The sequence below is a fragment of the Syngnathus acus genome, chromosome 15 (assembly GCF_901709675.1).
Source record: "Syngnathus acus chromosome 15, fSynAcu1.2, whole genome shotgun sequence".
Taxonomy (NCBI): Eukaryota; Metazoa; Chordata; class Actinopteri; order Syngnathiformes; family Syngnathidae; genus Syngnathus; species Syngnathus acus.
The window spans coordinates 6732615-6752809 of record NC_051100.1 but is presented as its reverse complement, the minus strand read 5'-3'; the positions used below and the strand labels follow the sequence as shown (position 1 = coordinate 6752809).

The 20195-nt window shown below is 44.3% G+C and overlaps 1 protein-coding gene across 6 annotated transcripts in view; it reads left to right on the top strand.

Moving 5' to 3' along the window:
* Nucleotides 1–20195, top strand: part of slit1a (slit homolog 1a (Drosophila)) — a 68241-nt gene that overhangs the window by 36820 nt on the left and 11226 nt on the right. For 3 of the 6 annotated variants that reach the window (XM_037271012.1, XM_037271016.1, XM_037271014.1), the window contains exons 5-21: nucleotides 2066–2137; nucleotides 2860–2931; nucleotides 3919–3990; nucleotides 4688–4851; nucleotides 7614–7761; nucleotides 11781–11852; nucleotides 13833–13904; nucleotides 14013–14084; nucleotides 14295–14438; nucleotides 14590–14753; nucleotides 15048–15071; nucleotides 17188–17332; nucleotides 17747–17821; nucleotides 17898–18041; nucleotides 18212–18355; nucleotides 18425–18591; nucleotides 19176–19308. In XM_037271012.1, the coding sequence (XP_037126907.1) occupies nucleotides 2066–2137; nucleotides 2860–2931; nucleotides 3919–3990; nucleotides 4688–4851; nucleotides 7614–7761; nucleotides 11781–11852; nucleotides 13833–13904; nucleotides 14013–14084; nucleotides 14295–14438; nucleotides 14590–14753; nucleotides 15048–15071; nucleotides 17188–17332; nucleotides 17747–17821; nucleotides 17898–18041; nucleotides 18212–18355; nucleotides 18425–18591; nucleotides 19176–19308 (1884 nt within the window). Of the gene's footprint in view, nucleotides 1–1323; nucleotides 1327–2065; nucleotides 2138–2859; nucleotides 2932–3918; nucleotides 3991–4687; nucleotides 4852–7613; nucleotides 7762–11780; nucleotides 11853–13832; nucleotides 13905–14012; nucleotides 14085–14294; nucleotides 14439–14589; nucleotides 14754–15047; nucleotides 15072–17187; nucleotides 17333–17746; nucleotides 17822–17897; nucleotides 18042–18211; nucleotides 18356–18424; nucleotides 18592–19175; nucleotides 19309–20195 lie in introns of all 6 variants that reach the window. The other 3 variants (XM_037271015.1, XM_037271017.1, XM_037271018.1) reach the window with 2 other exon arrangements.

The following is a 20195-nucleotide window of genomic DNA, read 5'->3' as shown; positions in this document are numbered from 1 at the left end:
GTACTGTATACATTTCGAAGCATTGCAACTTTAGATTAACCCGCTGACCATGGTGCCCCATATCCATCTTTGTGGTGAGCACTGTAATTGTGCCTTATTTTAGGTAGTTCATGTTTCCCCGAAAATCAACTTCTAAACTAATCAACAACGTCAAATCGCTCGCTTCCAAACTGAGTCAGCTAAGCCTTGGAAAAAAACAAAAACGAGTCAGAATGTGGCAACCACAGACTATGTAAAATACAGCATGCACCCCCACAGAAATGTTCTGCTTGCCATTTTAAGAATGTGTAAATGCAGAAGTCCTTCGAAGCCAAATTTAGTTGGAACTGTCAATGCGCGGAAGACTGCTGACTCCAAATCATGACCGCTGTGATTATTCTCCAAATGAAGACGGAGGACAAAAGGAGCAAGACTTTATAAGCAGAAGCGAGAGCGAGGACAATTGCTTTCTTGGCGCGCTAAACGGACTCTCGTTTATAAAGCTACTTTCCACAACTGCTAATCCAATCAAACTGCACTAAAAGTGGGAGAGTAGTTGTCTTCAGCCAATCGTATTATAGCATGCTAATGGGATTAGGGATGTTTTACAGCGGGGATTGAATTTTACTACATGAGCACGTAAAGTTGTCGTCACAGCATCCTTGTCTTTTTGCTTCTTCTTCACATTTCCCTTGCAACAATAACGTATCCTCAGGCATTGGAACGGTGATTTAATATCATTCCTTATTGTCAGCTGCTTGAAAAAAATGAATTACTCAGCACATAGAGTGCCAGGTTAGGTCGAGCAAAAGCTTTTTTCTCTTGTGAAGCTATTATGAGTTGTGTGTAAAAAAAAAAAGACAATGAAGTATTTTGTTCAATGATTCAGATTCTGGTTGCTAATGCTCCTTCCAAGGAAACACAGAGCCTTTTGAATATTTCGGAAAAGGTCCAATAAACAATGGTTACCTCCCCGCAAACAGAATTGCCCTTGGTGGAAATGACTCGTATGCCGATCTATTGATGATGATGGATGAAGTTGTGTACAAGCCAAAACACATTTTTTAATGCCTGCTCACCTCATAAACTTGCATTACACAATGTAACATCTATTTTCTCTTTTTATAAATCATACTATACCCAATGACGACCTACTGATCATTTTTGGGACCATCCTGGGAGCTCCTTGTCGCATGAAATCACTTTGTACTTTGCCATTGCAGGCCGCAGCACACATGCACATTAAACTAGCAGGAGTCATTCGAGTCTCATGTGTCATCCAGATTTATAGATTGTGGAATTTGCGGTCACGCTTAAGCATCTTTCGTGGACGCCCGTAAGAAGTCTGTTTACTTCTGTCCGCACTGTGGGAGCCTCACGCGTGTGCATTAGTATGTTTGTCAAGAGCGGCCTTTTACAGTTTTGCGGTACCGTGTGTGCCGGAAAGGGGACGGAGCCTTTTTGAAAGAGGTTAGCAAAGCATTTCAGCTGCAGATAAAAGGACTGTGCTAATTAAAACGATGGCTACTTTTCCTCTTATTATCCACACGCATGCCTCATTGCTATCCGACATTACATTCTGAACACACATGCATCCTAATGCCCAACGATTATGTTCTTTCAGGCAGCACTTTCCTTAATGAATCAGACTCAGTGACAACCTTTCACTGGGCGATGTCATGCAATTTGTTTGGTCTTTGTGTGCAGGCTCAATGCGGGGAACCCAACACTCGTGAATGGGCAAAGCATAGCGATTAACCCAAGGCAGAGATGACACTCAATAATGGGGGCACTGTAAAATAATTCTCCATGCATACTTGAGGTTTTGACATTCTGCCTCAGGAAAAAGAAATCTATTCAAAAAGTGAAAGTGATTCACTCTCAACAATGCCATACTGACATACTCTATAATAATATTTATGATCATATCTGAAACATAAGAAACAATGCAAACCTTTTTTGGTTTACACTGAATGGGTCTGGCCCTTCAAAAAAAAAAAAAGCATTATCATGCTGACTAAACATGACTTTTTTGTAAGACATTTATGTATAATGTCCTTTTCATTCCTTCTTCTTTTCTCTGCAGGGATCTGAGCGAAAACCTCATCCAGTCCATCCCAAGAAAAGCTTTCCGAGGAGCTACAGACATCAAAAACCTGTGAGTGTGCTTCACTCCTGAACTTGATGTATGAATTTAGATGTAAAATGTGTCCTTTCCAATAACAACCTACAAAGTCTGTAAACATATGCTGTATTATTTCCATGTAATATTCTGTTGTTGTTTTTTTTGGTTCTTTATCTTTACTCTATGACAATCTGAATTTTTCTAATAGCTGCTGTGTGCCTCACTTAGGCCAAATAAACATCTCCCCTCCCTTTTCCCATCAGAGATAATCACTGTCATTATCTCAGTTCAAACACGTACTTGTTCGTACATAAACATGACAAGTGAAAGCCCATTTTAACAAAGTTGCTAACCAAAACAGCAGCTCCTTCTGCGGCATTATTTTTTTTCATTTTGCTCTGCGGTCACAGTAGCTAGTTTTTTTACTCTACATGTTAAGTGCCAAGTGTACAATTAGTGGTTAAGTAGACTCATGGCTACCTTGAATGCACAAAGATGCCTCATGAAGGCAGTGATTTAGTTATCCTCGAAGGTACGTGCACCATATTCACACATGATAATAGTAATGATAAACACACTCCAAGCCGCTCTCCTCCTCTGACCACTCTTTGGGATACTTGAGCTTAGATGAACACTATTGATTTACCGTAGTCCATCAGTGTGCTGTTTACTGTTTAGACAATAATGAGCAGTGTGCAAGGGGGAAAGGAAGATTTTTGTGCGTTTCCTAACCAGCTCCCCTCTTTCTCTCGCAGTCAGCTGGATAAAAACCACATCGGCTGTATCGAGGACGGCGCCTTCAGAGCCTTGCGAAGCTTGGAAGTGCTGTGAGTATCTTTTTCCAGTGTAATATTAAAGCACTCGGTTAAATGAAGACATTGTTTCACCACCGCTAATAACCAGAACTAATGTACACACATAATTATAGTGGCCCTGGCCTCAAAGCACCCCCCCGGGTGTGCCTCTTGAGGGGGCCTGGATCGTGAGGGCCCAACCGCCATTAACTCATTGTTCTACACATTTGACAGCAAAATTCCCCTCTATCACATAAACACCCCCCGGACCTCTCCTGACTGCACTCGCTTCCATCCCGGGGTCAGCTTGTCATTTTGACAAGAGGGATCCCACCATCAAATATTCCCTCCTGGACCGATTGCTGTTTTGATGCCATATTTATTACGGAAAAAGAACTAATCAGACACATACATATTTGAAAGCCTTTTGTTTGAGCCCTCCCTCTGAAACAAAAGAGTCTCCAGTACAGATTGGGCCACGGGGGCTTCAACAGCCTTGTTATTTTTATCGTAAAAGACTTCTTTTTTCTCTCTTTTTTAGGGGGGTGGGGAGACCAAAAAAGCCATTAAAGGCTGCTTTCATGGTGTGGATGGATTGCAGATGTAGTGATAGGTTGTCATAATGGTGTAAGTGGGGCTTGGGGGTTGTTTGTATAGGTTTTTATGGAGGGGGGGAGGGGACAGGTTGCGTTAGAAAATGGGGGGTGGGGGGGTGATATATGGTAAAGGGTTATTAAGCCGACTGAAATGACCTGATTCACTGGCTGCAGCTGATGCTCAGGGTCTGCGCGTGAATTGGACTCCGCGTAGGGTTGATTGGGAGTCTGACGCGTGCGTATTTGCATGCGTGCCCGTGGGTGTGCATCGGAGGCTTTCCCCATCTGTGTGGAATGAGGTGTTATATTCACAGCGGGGTGCCACCACGGGACAAAATAGATCTGAAACCACAGCAAAAAACGCTTTGTGAAGAATATGTTGAGCGTTGACCATTTTTTTCCCCTGCTCTTTTGTTCTTCACAGAACCCTGAACAACAACAACATCAGCAGCATCCCCGTTTCCAGCTTCAACCACATGCCCAAACTGCGAACCTTGTGAGTGACACCTACTGTGTTTGCTGTTTGGAATAACACAGTAAATTGCCTCCGTAGAAGAGAGAGTGCTGAATTATATAGGGTCCTTTGTTCCAGACAGTGTTGGGGGGGCCCGCCAAAACCACAAAGAACCACAACGGGGTCTGTAGCAAAGCCAGGAGCCATTATCGCCCCGCATCTAAACACAACAACAACTGGCCCTTATAGACGCAAATAGCCCCTGGAGCCTGTTGTGTATTGCGCAATCATGTGATTACTAAATACAGAATTATGTACAAATGAAAACAATCATGGCAGATGAAACTCCGAGCCATGTCTTGCGGTATCCTTCCAAGCTTCTTTACTCCCAGTGGTGTTACATTTTATAGCTTTTACTATTTTTGTGTATTGTCAGCATCTGTGCACATGGAAACACGCTCCAAACACCAGCGACAACCAAAAAAACGCAGCATTCCAGGAATGCCATGTTTGGAGTGTCGGGTTTGGAAGGCTCTTCTCCCTCATTCAGAATGCCGCGTTTACAATCATTCATGTAGCGTATTATTTAGTGAGTTTGGCCGCGACGGTTGCTTGTAATGAGCTCGAGGACAGAACAGACACGTTTGTGCTATTTACGTCTTCACTCGCTGTCAAATTGACTGGCAAGGAGAAGATCTTCAAATAGCTTAGTTTCTAACTATTCTTGTTTGTTTTACAGCCGTCTCCACTCCAATAATCTCAACTGTGACTGTCATCTGGCCTGGCTTGCCCAGTGGCTCCGACAGCGGCCTACCATTGGTCTGTTCACTCAGTGCACGGCACCGCCCGAGCTCAAAGGTCTCAATGTGGCCGAGGTTCAGAAACACGAATTCAGCTGTTCGGGTAAGATCGCCACGTGTGACATATACCACAAACATTTTGTTTTGTTAAAATGAGTTTTTTGTTGAATTCTAAGTTTCACAATCATTTTCAGTCATTTCATTCATTCTTTATTTTTGCTTGCGCCAAGATCATTGTGGAGTTGCTCCTTTTCTAACACAACAAAAAGGAACACGTGCATGAAGTTTATCATATCAGGACAATACAAAAAGCCGTATGAGAACCTTCGCTCCCCGTCAAGGCCGTCTCACTACAACACCAGCTGTGATGGTTGGTTGTTAAATGTGTGTTTGTGGGTGTGTGCCCCCCCCCCCCTCCATCTCTCTCGGTCACTCTCCATGGGTTGTGATTTTTATGCAGCCATAGAGCATGACAACGCGGACCATTAACTCTTCCTCGCCCAGGGAAAGTGACTCAAAGCGTGGGAGTGGAACTCTCGAAGATATGAAAAGCGAGGTGGGACTGTCCGAACCCAAGATAAGGCCGCAGAAAGTTTAGGCTGAGCTTCATGGGAAGCTGCAGTTCCCAATCCTGACATGATTAGTTGCCCATGAGTTTCAAAAACTAACAATCACGATTCCCACCCTCCAGAAAAAAAAAAACAGGATGAGCGTACATGAACACAGCATATACGTTAAAGTCAAGCAATTATACAAACACACGTGCATGAACGATTGACCACAAGTTGAACTCCCTGTGAAGGACTCATTAGGCGACTTGCTTGCTGCCATTCACGCACACACTTACACACCACATATTTTTTGTATTTTCATATGTGTGTGTCGTGTGTATGGGCTGTGACCAGGCCAGGCCACCTGCGGGGGATTTGGGGCAGGGTGGCGCTGAGTTGGGGAGAAAGGAGGATGCAGAAGCAAAGTAAAAGACTGAATAATCGGGGAGAACGTGTTTTTGGTTTGGCTGCGCCATTCCGAAATGTCGTCATTCCTCTTCAGCTGGAAAAGCGTTCCGGCGTTGTGAATTTTCAGTGTGTAATGAGTGACAATTTTACTACTTCACACTCATCATTCCAGTTGTCTTTTGAAGTGTCAAATCTGTGTCTCATTTTCAGTTTTAAAAAAACGTTCTTGCCATCAAAGCAAACAATCAATCAATACAAAATCTGTTTTCAGCTCCACCTGCACATTCTTTTTATAAAAGAAAGTGATAAAAAAAAACTGTAAAACGAGCACTGCACAACTTCAACTTTCTCAATCTATCGCAAAGTCATCACGGTTGTACCAACGGTGAAAACACAGTTGAATATTATGTGGGACAATGGTGGGCTCTTTGACAAAAAGATAATGGCTTTTCCATAAGAAACAATAATCAAATTGAGGATTGTCCATTTTAGAGTGCAGGGGGAGTGTAATACAACACATAAATTTAGAAATATAAATACAAAATGTGAGAACTCAAAGTGAATTTTCGTACAAGACGTGGCGTGTAGCCAGTGAAAATATTATATTTTGGATGATGAGAGGAGTGAGATTAAATGCAAGCAACCATGCAAATGGCAGAGCGCGTGTGTGCCGATAACACAAGGGAGACGGAATTGGAATACGGTGGCCGTGAAAAAGCTGGAATGGGAAAAACAGATCTTGTATGAGCGCACGATTACATCAAAAAGCCTCGCTTCAATTCTACCTGTCAGGGAGCTGTCATCGTTCACGCTGCTCCAGCTGCGCTATGCACTCTCCCTGATCCCAGGCCTGTCAAACGTGGCATGTTCCATCAGATGGGAGCTCGTCTCCGTCCTACACCTGATCCCAGATCTGTCAAGGAGATCACACGGCCTCAGATCAGGCTGGCTTTTGCAGCCGTGTCAACAACACAGTTTTTCTTGTCCTGTTTACCTCACTCTCCGGCCTGACATTGGCCAAAATATTAGGAACATGGCATTATAAATTGCCCACACTCTTGATTTCATCAATTGAAGCACTGTAAACTACAGCGGGCTCACTCCAATGGCTTCAAGTTCATAAGCGGATGCCTCACACCATCTTGAAAACTCCAGTTGAGAATATTTTTAATGCTATCCATCTACAGTGGAGAGCTAGCGCCATGTGTATAACTTCCACTATCTGAGCGATGGTGAGATGCTGAAATATTAATCGTTTGAAACCCAGATTAGTAATGCTGTGTAAATGAGCCCATTTAAAAGTCTGTTTTATTCATTTTATCTGGGTTAGATTTACACACATCTACTGACACGCAGTCGTGGCAGCGATGGAGGCGCCCGCTCTTCAACGCTTCACTGTCAGCTTAGTTGAACAGGTACCAGGAGACAGCGTGATGGCTTGATGTGCTCTGTATGCAAATTGAAAAGTTGAAGTGTTAAATAAAAGAGAGCACGTTAGGGAGCTGGGCTGGCGCTGAATACGCACCTACTCCATCCACCAGGGAGCACCGACTCAGAAGAAACATTTGAGGAGAGATCAATGCGTACTATCGGAGGCCTTCCGTCATCAGCGCAATTGTATTATTCATGTCTTTTTTCGCGCTCACAACACGCGACGCCTTCCCTTTGACAGATAACCCAGTTTCTTGTTCATTGATTCTCAAGGATGTACGAGTTTAGCATAACGTCAAGTTCATTTCTTGTTCTCAATGTCAAAGCTTGCCTGGAAAGGGATCATCAGTGTTCATTTGTTATTTAGCTCCCAGGGTGCACAGTGACAAGAATGGCTTCACTATATATTCTCTATAGTTGGCTTTCCCTTCCTACATCTTCATCCTTATGTATTAACCAATTGTTTTGTTTCCAGGCTACCAGGATTCATCCAGTCCACAACCGTGCAACACGGGCGGCGGATCTTGTCCCGCTATGTGTACGTGCAGCAACAATATTGTGGACTGTAGAGGGAAGGGTCTGACTGACATCCCAGCCAACCTGCCAGACAGCATGGCCGAAATGTAAGCACCACCAAATTAATGAGATATGCTTGGACGTTCCAAATATGCCAGGCTAGATCATTTAATTTTGGGGTATTTTCCGGGAATTTGTTTTTTTACATTTCCCCACATACATAACATCTCAGATTTCCTCCAAATCCAGAGGAAATGCTCAGGTCCAAATTTCCATTAACTGACTTTGCTGAAAAGTATTTTATTTAAGCCAGTTTGACATTTACAGCATTGCCAATTTGTTTTTTTTTTGTGCCCAAACTTAACCAACCAAAACACCATAGGTCCATTTTGGAAAGGTCATGGTCACCGTCATTGCCTACAGTCTGTACCACAGTCTCAGTCAAAGCTTGTGGTGTAAACAGTCCAGTGAGAAAAACAAAAAAGTGACAGAAATAAATATAGAATCCTGCATTATCTTTCCTGAATTAATCATGTGCACCCCAGAAAAGTGAAGTTGTTTATATTATTCCTTGGGAGTTTTGCTCTTGACTTGAGCAAAGTGATGGATTCCAGCGTGAAGAAAGCCACAGAATGTGCACCGAAGCATAGCGCTGTAGGGTATTCGTTGTCATGTGCACAATTCAGACGTGCATGCACTTCCATAAACATGCCTGCGTATGCACTTACAAACTTGAAATGATTTAAAACACGCATGTACGCATGTCCCCCCAGTGCTGGAAAGATATGCGTCCATTTACACTTGGACAAGTCGTCTCGTAGCATAGGCGGAGACTGCGAGCTCTTATCAACTCAGATGGCTGCGAAGCGCACGCAAACACTAGTTTATCAGCCCGTCAACATCTGTCTGCGCATTAACTATTTTCAGTCCGCCGGCTATCAGGGTCGCTGTAATTCCCAGGAATGCTTGAAAGGATTTAACTTTTCAAGGTAGTGATTTTGCTCTTGATGGTGGGGGTTAATGCCTCTTTGTAAAAGCCTCATGAAAAACAGTGATTTATGAACAGAGGGGAAGCCGACATTCGCGATGCGAAGGCAACACAGCAAGTTTCTAGGTCTCCTGGTCCCTATGGGGTCTGTTTATAAATACCCGGCAAACATGGAAGCCCCCAACCACCCTGACCCATTTCTAGTCCACTGATGTGCTGGATTTCCTAATTTGGATGCGCTGTTCACACTCGAATGACCACCCACAAAGTCGTCTTCTGGCATAACTTTTCATTGTTTGACTTCTCCCTTTTGTTTAGGTTTTGCCAGCCTGTTGCAACACTCTGACAATGGAAAGTTTCCTTGTGTGAGCATGCTGCACTAATATTGCTTACAATTCCTTAATTACACCAATGTAGGTCTTGTGAATTTATGTTTACATTGTTAATTTATGTTAATACTTTGTGGTTTTGCATAACATTGATTAGAATGTGTTTGAACTCTCTGTAATCACTGGATGGTGTGTTGTGGGGACCCACGTTTTTGTATGCCCTCTAATGGACTTTTGGACCTCTTGAAATATGGTCAAAAGTCTTGAATTTAATTGAAGTGGCTCCTGAAACATCTTAAATTTGACATTCGTAAGCCAGTGATTCCTGATAAAGGAAAGCGGAGACATTGGTTTCCCCATTCACTGTAGCGTTGTCAGCAAGACATTTTAAAAGGTCCCCCTGCCCTTCACATCTAATTGCTCCTAAAGTACCACCCCACCAATAAACTCTGATTCATCTTTTACAAGACCGTGGTGAAAAATGCTCCTATATCATCCGCATTCCATCATTCCCAAGGAAGCCTTACCTTTTTGCCTATCCTCTTCTCCGTCTCCATTGAACTTTCCAGTTGGCCAAATCACCATAGAACCAGATAGGTTTGAAGAACGAGAGAAAATAAAGGGGAAGGGTCCGCTGTGATTGGTGGCTCGGTAATTTGCTGCAGCCGGTTTCATCTGTGCTTGAACTTCATTATAAAATCAGTTTCAATTACAGGAGGGCTTACTGCTGTGTATTGAGGCTAACATGATGCCTTGCTAATGAGATACTCATATGTATACATACATTCATTATGTGAAAAAAATGAAGAGAAAAAAAATCACCAAACCTATGCCCCTCCCCCCTTAATGAATGCCGGTCTTTATAACTATCATGACTTTCAAACTCAGAAAGAAAATGCTGTATCCCCCCTGCCCCGTTAATGAAAGCCATGCTTGGACTTTAATGAAAAGGATCAAAATCATTGATTGTGTTGACACTAGCTTGCAGACAGACACGCATACAAGCACTCAGACTGACAGATTGGATGGGAAGCATTGATTGAAGGCTGCACTGAGGGATTGTTGGATTTTTTTCTGTCAGATGCTGCAACTCCTCTTTTGATTGGGGGATTTAGTCACTTGCACGTATTTATTAGTAAGGAGCGACCAAAAACATAATAATACTCGAGCCACACTTGGTGACTGTGTCAGAGCAGCGAGACGAGCTTGTTGCTAAGAAAAAGCACAAAAGCCACATTGGCCCAGCGCTCGGTCGCTTTGTGAGGGCGAAGGAACCGCAGCGCCGTCACTTTGCGGCAAAATCACAGACACATCGGGACAAGCAGACTAAAACAGACCGCAAGAGCACGGCCACCGCAGGAATCTGTGGTCTGGAATCGCAAGAATGTCCATTCCAAGAATGTCAATTGCGCCGCTAGTTCGCCCCATATGTGGAGGATGGACGCCTTGCTCCGAGGGGGGCAGACTCCAGATTGAACATTTTCTGAAGTTGTGCAGCAGCGGTTTATGTTTCGCAAAAACATGCGGCCCATAAACATAGCAACGCAGAGCCTCAAAGGCATGTAATAAATCATAAATGTCTGTAATTGAATGATTAAATCGTGTGGAAATGTTCTCGCTCTAAGAGCAAGCCCCTTATTTTAAGAGGTTGCGGTTACAACTATCATCAATAATTTGCAGGTTTTAAATGATCCCCATTTCCTTATGGTGACAAATAGCTTTTAATGATCTTCGCTAGCCTCGCGCCCATAGCGCTGGCCTCACGTATGCTGTTGTGTAGTGGCCTCGCTGGCTGGACGACCAGACAGAACCCCAGCTGGCTCCGTCCGGGCCCCACTAAGCCTTGTTAAGGAGACTTTTAAAAGCTGTCAACTGACCTGCAGATAAACAGCCCTCTGCCAGCCACACCAAGGGGAATTGCCCCGGGACCAACTTAAGTAGCGGCTTGGACATGCACGCCCTCACTAATGGCCTCTGGTGCTGTTTGCTCCCCTGCGACCATCTGACACTGATTAGGCCTCGAAATGACCCAATGTTTTCATTGTCTGCGTGGCGAAATCTCGACCGACTTTACTTAAAATGACTCGTGTTTCACCTTCCTGGGATCATTATTGTTTTCAGGATTTTCATACGAGATCATAAATGCTGGAAAGTCTTTCATCAAGAAGAAATATGACTGTAATTGGAAGGCCCTCACAGATCTCGTTCCGAGGCACACTCGTTTGTACAGTTTATTGGGTTTCAGGATGTTATGAATCCAACATGCCTGATCCTATTACAGCTGGAGGATAGATCTCCTCCAGTAGAATCGGACCAATTCCGCAAAATTGGAGGACGCAAGTCACATGACTTGAATCGGGTCAAACTTTAGTCACCGATTTTAGGATTTGGGACTCGATTATGCTGTCGATGCTCAAGTAACGACTCGTCTTGCTTGAAATTTAGTGGTGACGTAAATTGCTTTTTTTTTTTTACCCTGGCAACTGCTTGAAACTCGAATGTTAAAGCTTGAGACTTACATTACGACTTAGCCCCTTTTCTCATTGAATTCAGAGGTGAACTAGCAAAACGCCGAAAGTCGATGTGCTGTGGTGAATTTATGTAATTTTATTTCATTAAGTGATTGCACGAAATAAAATCATCTGGATCCAGATACATTTTTTGAGCAGACGTGCAAACTCCTATCAAGCAATCAAAACATATCTGGATCCAGATGATTTTATTTTGTGCAACCGCTGAACAAAATCTTTTTGGACAATTTTCTGTAGTCTATTTTTGGTTGAGCAGATGTATTTTCATTTCTCTCTAGACGTCTGGAGCAGAATGGGATCAAGACAGTTCCTCCAGGAGCTTTCTCTCCCTACAAGAAACTGCGCAGGATGTAAGTACACCAACACGACATGCTCGCACTCATTTAAGACTGACACCAAGAGGCTGCAGGCAGCCTCTCTGTCCACTGCCAATGAAACACGAATCGTTTATTTTGTCTGCTCACTGAGAACATTCACAGAGTTAGGGCGGTGTGCAGCAGGCGCTCAGATGCTACTCAGTCATAATAACAGCTCTCATCTTTCCAATGCTGTTCGCTGGTATTCCCCTGGCAAGTGCCACTCGGGCCCCGTGTGGGCAGTGTTGCGCCTGCCTGGGCAAAACATAAACTGTGGCCGGTCAGGAACGACGAAGGCTGAGGCTTGGCTGTCGGGTGGGCGGGCGGGAGCGAGAACAGTGACAGGCCGGTAGTTGAGCTGTCCCGTCAGTCAGCCGCAGTCTGTAACGCCAACGGGCCTGAGCGGCATAGCTGCAAGTGAAGCGGAGAAGAGCGGAAGGTCAGGGAGTTTCTAAACGCAGCTTGAAGGCTGCTTCTGTTTAAACATCCAGCCGTTTCTTTTCTAAGGCCGGCAGCCACTGGAGCAGGAGAAAAACCTTTGTTCGCTCTTTGTTTTGGTGCAAAAACAAGTACTGTATTCAGAAAACTCGTGTTGTAGTTAAACTAAAAGACTGCAAACGACAGCCATTATAATGAATCAATATTTACATGCAAGTTTTTAACTAGTGGAGTAAAATCACTCTGCTCCTTTTTCACTGTGTTTTTTTTTGCACTTCCTGATACACTAACTTTAGGGAGAAAATAGAGAAGCTGAATAACTTTGACTTTATACAATCAGAAAATTCGGGGTCTTCCATGAGGTCTTCCGAATGAGACACAACCGGCTGCTGAGTCTGCATTTAGCATCAACTATGCTTTGCGGTATGTCTATGTTGACCCTCCGCGTCTGCGTTGATTCAGCTGGCCGCGTGCCCTCGATGGACTACCTCAGTTCACACACGGTTTAGACAGCACCTATACATCATATGTTGCAACCTTCATGGGATATCATCTGCAGATGTCTTTGTTATGTCTCTCCGAGGATGTGGATAAAATATGAAGAGGTGATTTATACAAGTTAAATATAGGCTTATAGTGCAGATACAATATATACTGACAGTGTTTCTATGCTGCTGTATTTATGGCGTTATACTTCTTTTTGACCTCGTGGATCTTCATATCCAAGAGAATAACACACAGTGGTGTCTGAGTTTACAGACACACACCAGAGCAGATGTTGGCTCCTCTGCTGTACTGAAATTTTCAAGCCCAGGGCAACTAGACGAATGGTAACTTATTTAACAGTGCCCCCCCTTCAAGTGCAACAAATATGAACATGCTACCACATGATGATTTTCATTTTCTCTCTCTCTGGTTCCTTTGAGTGCTGCATTCACAGACACACATAGGATTAGTGGTTATCCTGTGGGAAGAAGCCTGTGGATCCTATTAACAACTGTAATGTACATGTTTAATAACTCTGCAGTTTGATGGACCACAAACAGTAATACATGGGTCACCCCTCCCTCTCCCCATCCTCCCATATAAGAACTTAGTACTTAGTTTTCATCATGAATAGTCCAAGCCTGTTTGCTGGCTCACGAGCTCGCTGGTGGCTAGAATCATGTCGAGCTTTTCCACACCATGTATTCATTGTTACTTGTGTTACAGACTTTGTAACATGCATGATTTGATTGACAATTGATTAATAATATCTGCCATTACCACATAAAACAAAACGTGTCAGTTACTGTAATTCTGTTGCTTTTGTAAAACCTTACTCCCAACAAAGGCCAGAAATAATACTAGTAAATGTGGAAAGAAAATGCAGGGATTTTTTTTCTTTTCTCAAATATGCGCAAAAGTTCTGGCATTACATTTATGAGCTCCTCATTTGATGCGCCAGGTGTTATTTGACAAGTGTAACTCCGAGATGAGTGTGCTGTCAAACCACACCAACAATCCAAGTGACTGACTGATGTTCTTTATCAACAGAGACCTGAGCAACAACCAGATCTCGGAAATCGCTCCAGACGCCTTCCAGGGTCTGCGCTCCCTCAACTCACTGTAAGTGCTGCTTCCAGAGACGGTGTTTGTGCATGTGCGTCCGCATAAATTTTCATCTGGCTTGTCATTTTTCCACATTTAAATCATGCCTGTGTTGTGATCTCCCAGCGTGTTGTATGGAAATAAGATCACCGACCTGCCCAAGGGTGTCTTTGATGGCCTCTATGCCCTGCAACTGCTGTAAGAACAAACACACACACACACACACATATTAGGCAGACAGAATGTTTTTTCTCCCACTCAGGGAAGAAGTCCTAACCTTTGAGTAAACTTTGTACCTATGCGTCGTTCTCCAGCTGGAATGCATAATGAATGAAAAAATAAATAAAATCTGACAAGCCCGATTCCCTCCTCAACTCTCTTCTCCTTTTTCCCATCGTTGTTTCACAGTTTGCTGAACGCCAACAAGATTCACTGCATCCGTGCCAACACCTTCCAGGACCTGCAGAACCTCTCGCTGCTGTCGCTCTACGACAACAAGATCCAAATCTTGGCCAAGGGCACCTTCGCTTCACTGCGAGCTATACAGACCCTGTGAGTGAAAACATATAAAAGCTCACATAGAATGTTTTCGCTCTGGAGGCTTTGGAATGGAATGATGTGTTAGAAAGTAGGGTAAATCTGTCCATACTCCAGTAAAAACCTTCGAACCAAAACTCAAACTGCATTTGTCTTCTCGCTGCAGCCACCTGGCCCAGAATCCATTCATCTGCGACTGTAACTTGAAGTGGCTGGCCGACTACCTGCGCTCCAACCCCATCGAGACCAGCGGCGCCCGCTGCGCCAGCCCCCGTCGGCTGGCCAACAAACGCATTGGACAAATCAAAAGCAAGAAATTCCGATGCTCCGGTAGGCTGACGGTCTCCAAGTGCCTCTCCCTTTTTTGGGATCTAAATTTTATTTCATCTGCCAGCATACTGCTGCTGTCATTCTTGTGTCTTATCATTTCTTCTGTTTGTATTTTCTTGTACCTGCTTACTTTACTCATTGTCATCTGCAGAGAGATCTCATATTCAGTTGTCACATACATTGTGTCATATATAAGCTCCGTATTATATATGACTATGTCGAAGCATACCGGGTCCCAGCTATGCTTTCCGAGCACCCGCTGACATCAGTCCCTTTGTCTTTTCTCCATCACAGCCAAGGAGCAGTACTTCATCCCAGGTGAGTTCATGGCTACCATTGTCTTCTTCCTTGGTTTGACTGTTCATTCTCCACTTTTTTTTCTTTTTTTCAAAAACAACCCCAAAAGGTAACTTTTTATAATGTTGCCTTGTTAGTGCAATATATTTTTAATATTAAGCAAAAGACAACATTTTGTTATGTGGCCTTTAGACACTAACGGGTGCACATGAATCATCTTTGTGTGAAATGTGAGACTTTTTTTCCGATGCAACCAGAAGGTAAAGAGACTGCCTTGCTATGAGCTCACTGTAAAGTCTCTCAATAAGGAAGGGAATGTGCGTCCTCTCTGACGGTAAATGCTAAAGATAATTAAGCCCATTGGGGGACCGTGCTTCCTATCAGCGGATTTTTCCGGACCTCTTAGCAAGGGCACTTCCAAGCAAATATCTTGCAAGATTAGTGATTCATTGTGATTCATCGTCTTGACTCGCTCGTGTGTAAATTAAAATGTGTTTGGGTGTCCTAAGTTGCAATAACTCTGGCTTAGAGACCAATTAAAATGCACAAGGTAGAATTAAGCTAAATTTGCAGTGAATATAATTCAAAATAAAATAATACGTGGACTAAAGTACCAGGACACACTTTCTTTTGGTGTAAAGCTGTCAGGTTCCCTTACATCTTAAATCTTCATCTTTCCTAGACATTTTGGACAGTCCCATGCTGCCACTGCTGCTGGAAAAGTTAGGGAGAGAACCTTTTCTATTCCAGCATGACTGGAAAAGTTCCACAATAACATGGTCCAATGAGTTTGATGTGGACAAACCTCAAAGACCTAAAGACTGTAAACTAGGCCTTCTCAACAAAACGCATGACCGATAATTCCCAGACATTCCAAAACTTCCTTGAGAAACGACCCAATACTTTTGTCTACATAGAATCCAGCAGCAGTTAATTAAAAAGCTCCTCAATGATGAGTCATTTTGTGCCGTTTTCAAAGGGAAACATCTCAGATGATGTGTTTGGTCCTCTCGGGGTTCCATGCAGTAAAAGTGTGGCCACCATGTACTTATCGATACTAATGATGATGACTCACAAATCTCCCTCGGGGACTGCTTGGCGTCATCGCGATCAAAGCTTAGAGCACGCTCGACCTTTCATTGCTTCCTCTCCGGCAGGAAATGTTATTTCCTGTTGTCTGGCCGAGGGAAAGTTCCCTAATGATCTGTTTTACTGTGTCCAAAGGAAGTTATTTCTGCGAATGCGATCCACTCACCAATCTCTAATAAAGTCAACAATGAGGCTTTGCGGTTACGCAATGGCTTCGGATGACGTCCCGTTATTTGGCCACATTCTTGTTGCTCGACTTTTAGATTCCCCTCTTGCTTCTTCCTTGAGGTTTTCCTGCTTGCGAGTGTGGTCTGGGTGGCCCGCGTTGTCCCGGTGACGTAATGCGCAAACTTCACAGAGGCGGAGAGGTGCACCGCTGTAAAGCATGCAAGAGGGGAAAGGGACAGAAAACGTTATTCTAACAGAAAACACTAGGCTGTTCCCTCTAAATGGAACATATGCACACACACACACACACACGGAGACACACACTGTTCTAAGTGGCTCCCGGAGCTGTTCCATTATTGAGCAGTCCCGATGTATCTGGCAGCGCACTTTTTGGCACGTAACATCTATTCATAGACAGAGAGGAAGTGCAGGGAAACGTCTCGCAATCCCCTGCCAACCTGTCTCATCCATGAACGTCTTCTAGCAGGACCAGAGGTGACAAAAGTACTCACAGTTCCGACCTTTGATTGGGACCAATGTCTCGCCACACCTCTCATCTCTCATCCGTCTCCACCTGACTTGCCGAGTCCTCTTGGGTACTCTGCTCCACTGAAGCTGACTGTCTCAATCCTCTTTGCCGTCCTTATCTCCGTCGACTGTTCCTTTTCGGCCCACTGCTCACCCCTCTAAAATAAGCCACCCCCCCCTCATTCATGAACGGCAGAAGCGCGCTTCAGCAGCAGGCATTTAAGTTCAACAGCAAGTTCGGGACAAACTGCAGAAATGGCAGGGATGCGTGACTCGTGGTGTGGGAGATTTCATGTGCGGATGTATCGTGAAAGGGGCTGCGTGACGACTTGTGTTTCCTTCCTGCCGTCAGGTGCCGAGGATGCCCGACTGAATAACGCCTGCAACAGCGATCCGGTGTGTCCTCCCAAGTGCCGCTGCGAGTCTAATGTGGTGGACTGCTCCAACCTGAAGCTCACCAAGATCCCTGAGCACATCCCGTCATCCACCACTGAGCTGTAAGTGGCGTGTTCAAAATAAATGGCGACTAGGGGGGGCACTTTATCATATTTTTGGGACTATAAGGCACACTTAAAATTCTTTAATTTCTTACTAAATTGATTGCGTTTTATAATCATCGGCACCTTATGTATCATTCAATAAATTTCAATAAAAAAGTCAATATAAATTTAAAATTAAAATAAATTTTGTCTTTGCTCCCACTTGGCCAATTAAAACACTGGAATGTGCCAGCTACACCTACTAGATTACTTCAAATTGTAAACTGGGGAATGGGTTGACCAAACAAAGAAAATGTATCAAAAAATGTACATCTTGTTTATTTTGTATTAAAATTGTGGTATTACAAAAATACAAATATGTGTCTGTATATGTAAAAACATTTTCTATGACATTTCAATCCTTGTGTCCAGGCGCCTCAACAACAATGACATCACCACTCTGGAGGCCACCGGCGTGTTCAAGAGCCTTACCCAGCTCAAGAAAATGTAAGTCTATAATTTAACGTTGAGATTTTTATCCTCACTTCAACGTTTTTCCTAATCTTCTGTTTGCTCTCTACAGCAACCTGAGCAATAACAAAATCACAGAGATTGAAGACGGCGCTTTCGAAGGCGCCTCGTCCGTCAACGAGCTTCACCTCACAGCCAATCAGATTGACACGGTCCGGAGTGAGATGTTCCGTGGCCTGGAAGGGCTGCGCATGCTGTAAGTCACGTATGACTTTAAGCACATTTAAACTTCTTTAAACAAACTTAAAGTTCTTCAAATAAGAGGTCAAGCGTGCTCGCTTCAAGCTATGCGTCGACCCTTCAAAAACGTATTATATTTATATATTATATAAAATATTTCTTCGAATGCTTCTCTTTTCACCACAGAATGCTGAGGAACAACAAGATCAGCTGTATCCACAACGACAGTTTCACCGGCCTCCACAACGTGCGTCTGCTGTCTCTCTACGACAACCAGTTGACCACCATCACGCCTGGAGCCTTCGATACCCTGCAGACCCTCTCCACCCTGTGAGGCCTCACTTCTACAATCATACATTGCTCCTTTCCACGCCTCCTTACACGCTATTCTTACGGCAGGAACCTTCTGGCCAACTCCTTCAACTGCGACTGCCGGCTGTCTTGGCTGGGAGACTGGCTGAGGAGCAAGAAGATCGTCACGGGGAACCCTCGCTGCCAGCGTCCGGCATTCCTCAAGGAGATCCCCTTGCAGGATGTAGCGCTGCCCGATTTCCGTTGTGAGGAAGGTAAAGTATCACCATCATTTATCGTTGTCCACCTTCCTCAAACTTTGTCAAGATTATTGTTCTTGAGAAAGTTCAGAAAACTTCAGCCTTTCAACTCCAAACATTATGAGTGAAACTGCCAGTGATCATTTGCAATAATGAGCGCTATTGTCCAGCTCTTTGTTTACGGAATAGATTGCAGCTCAGCACTTCCTAAGCTGCTTGTCGATGTCAGGCTGAGTGGAGTTATTGAGCGCTTTGGCTTATTGACCAGTCAGCTTATTTGCCGCTGAATTAATGTTAGACTTGTCTACAGGCCTCGGGCCAGCTTCCATTCTTTGTCCAGGATTGTCAATATTATATTACTCAGACTCCTTTATCTCTTTCCCGCTAGACTTCCTATCTTTTCTCAGTCTCAATAGCCCACTGTCACTTTGAGAGATTGTGTTATTTGTGCTTTGTCTCGCCTTTAAACTTTTCATTCTTTCAACACTTTCTCTTCGCACTCTGACAGCTCCAACGCAGGCCGTAATCTACATCACTCCCACACAGCACCTTTTTTTTTCTACGTGAGACATCTCCCCCAATTTCCTCTCTATCCTTAGGCCACGAGGACTCAAGCTGTGTGCCCAGACCTCAGTGCCCCAGCGAGTGCACTTGCCTGGAGACGGTGGTTCGCTGCAGTAACAAGCACCTCCGCACACTGCCTAAAGGAATCCCCAGAAATGTGACTGAACTGTAAGTGCCTCCATTGTAACAGTTGTGTGGCGTTGAGGAGCAAGCTAATATACACAACACGGACATAAAAGTATTGGGACAAACTGTTGGCAACGAAATGGCGCCTATCACAGCTGATTTTAAGAAAGAAAACACACCTCACCATTTTGGAGGCCAAGAAGCCCTGCAGTTGTTCTCGCAGACATTCTTCTTGTGAGCTTCACTGCAGCCCTCGAGGCTTGCACTGATGTCACTCTTTTACTTGTGGCCAAGGATCAGTGTGTGCGTGCATGTGTGTGTGTGCATACTTGTGTCAGGGCCAAAAGCCTGTCCACGGGAGCATAGGGGAGCAAAAGGACATTTTAATGAGCACTTTTCAATGGAAAGGGGAGGGAGTGGAACTTTCCAATACTGCTGTGAGTGGTTCGCACACACACACACTCATGCAGTGCAAGCCTTGAGGCCTGTCATTGTCCCAGCAGGTGTGACCAGGTGGGCCTCTCTGTTCTGGCCTTTCATGTAGTCATCTGGAGCGCTCGCCACACCGTCATTATCCAAAGTGTCCTGCGCACCATCATTACCTCTCATTACCCCGCAGTCCAAAGCCCCTAACTAACCATTGCCCCCCCGCCCCTCACCGCCTTCTCCAGCCCACCAACTCTTGAATACAGTCAACAAAAGCAGGCGAAAGGCCCCCGCAGCTCCTCTCAGGCCATTTGTCAGGGTGGCAGCCTTCTGCTAGCACTTTGCTTTGGCAATGTCTGCATCCTCGCAAGCAGGATGACAACCGTGGTGGGCTTCAAGAGAACACACAAGCATAGGAGTGTGTGTCTTTCTCAAGAGGTCAAGGAAATTTAGTGTTCATGCATCTTTAGTCTGTGTTGTACTTATTGGAATCGACAGCTATG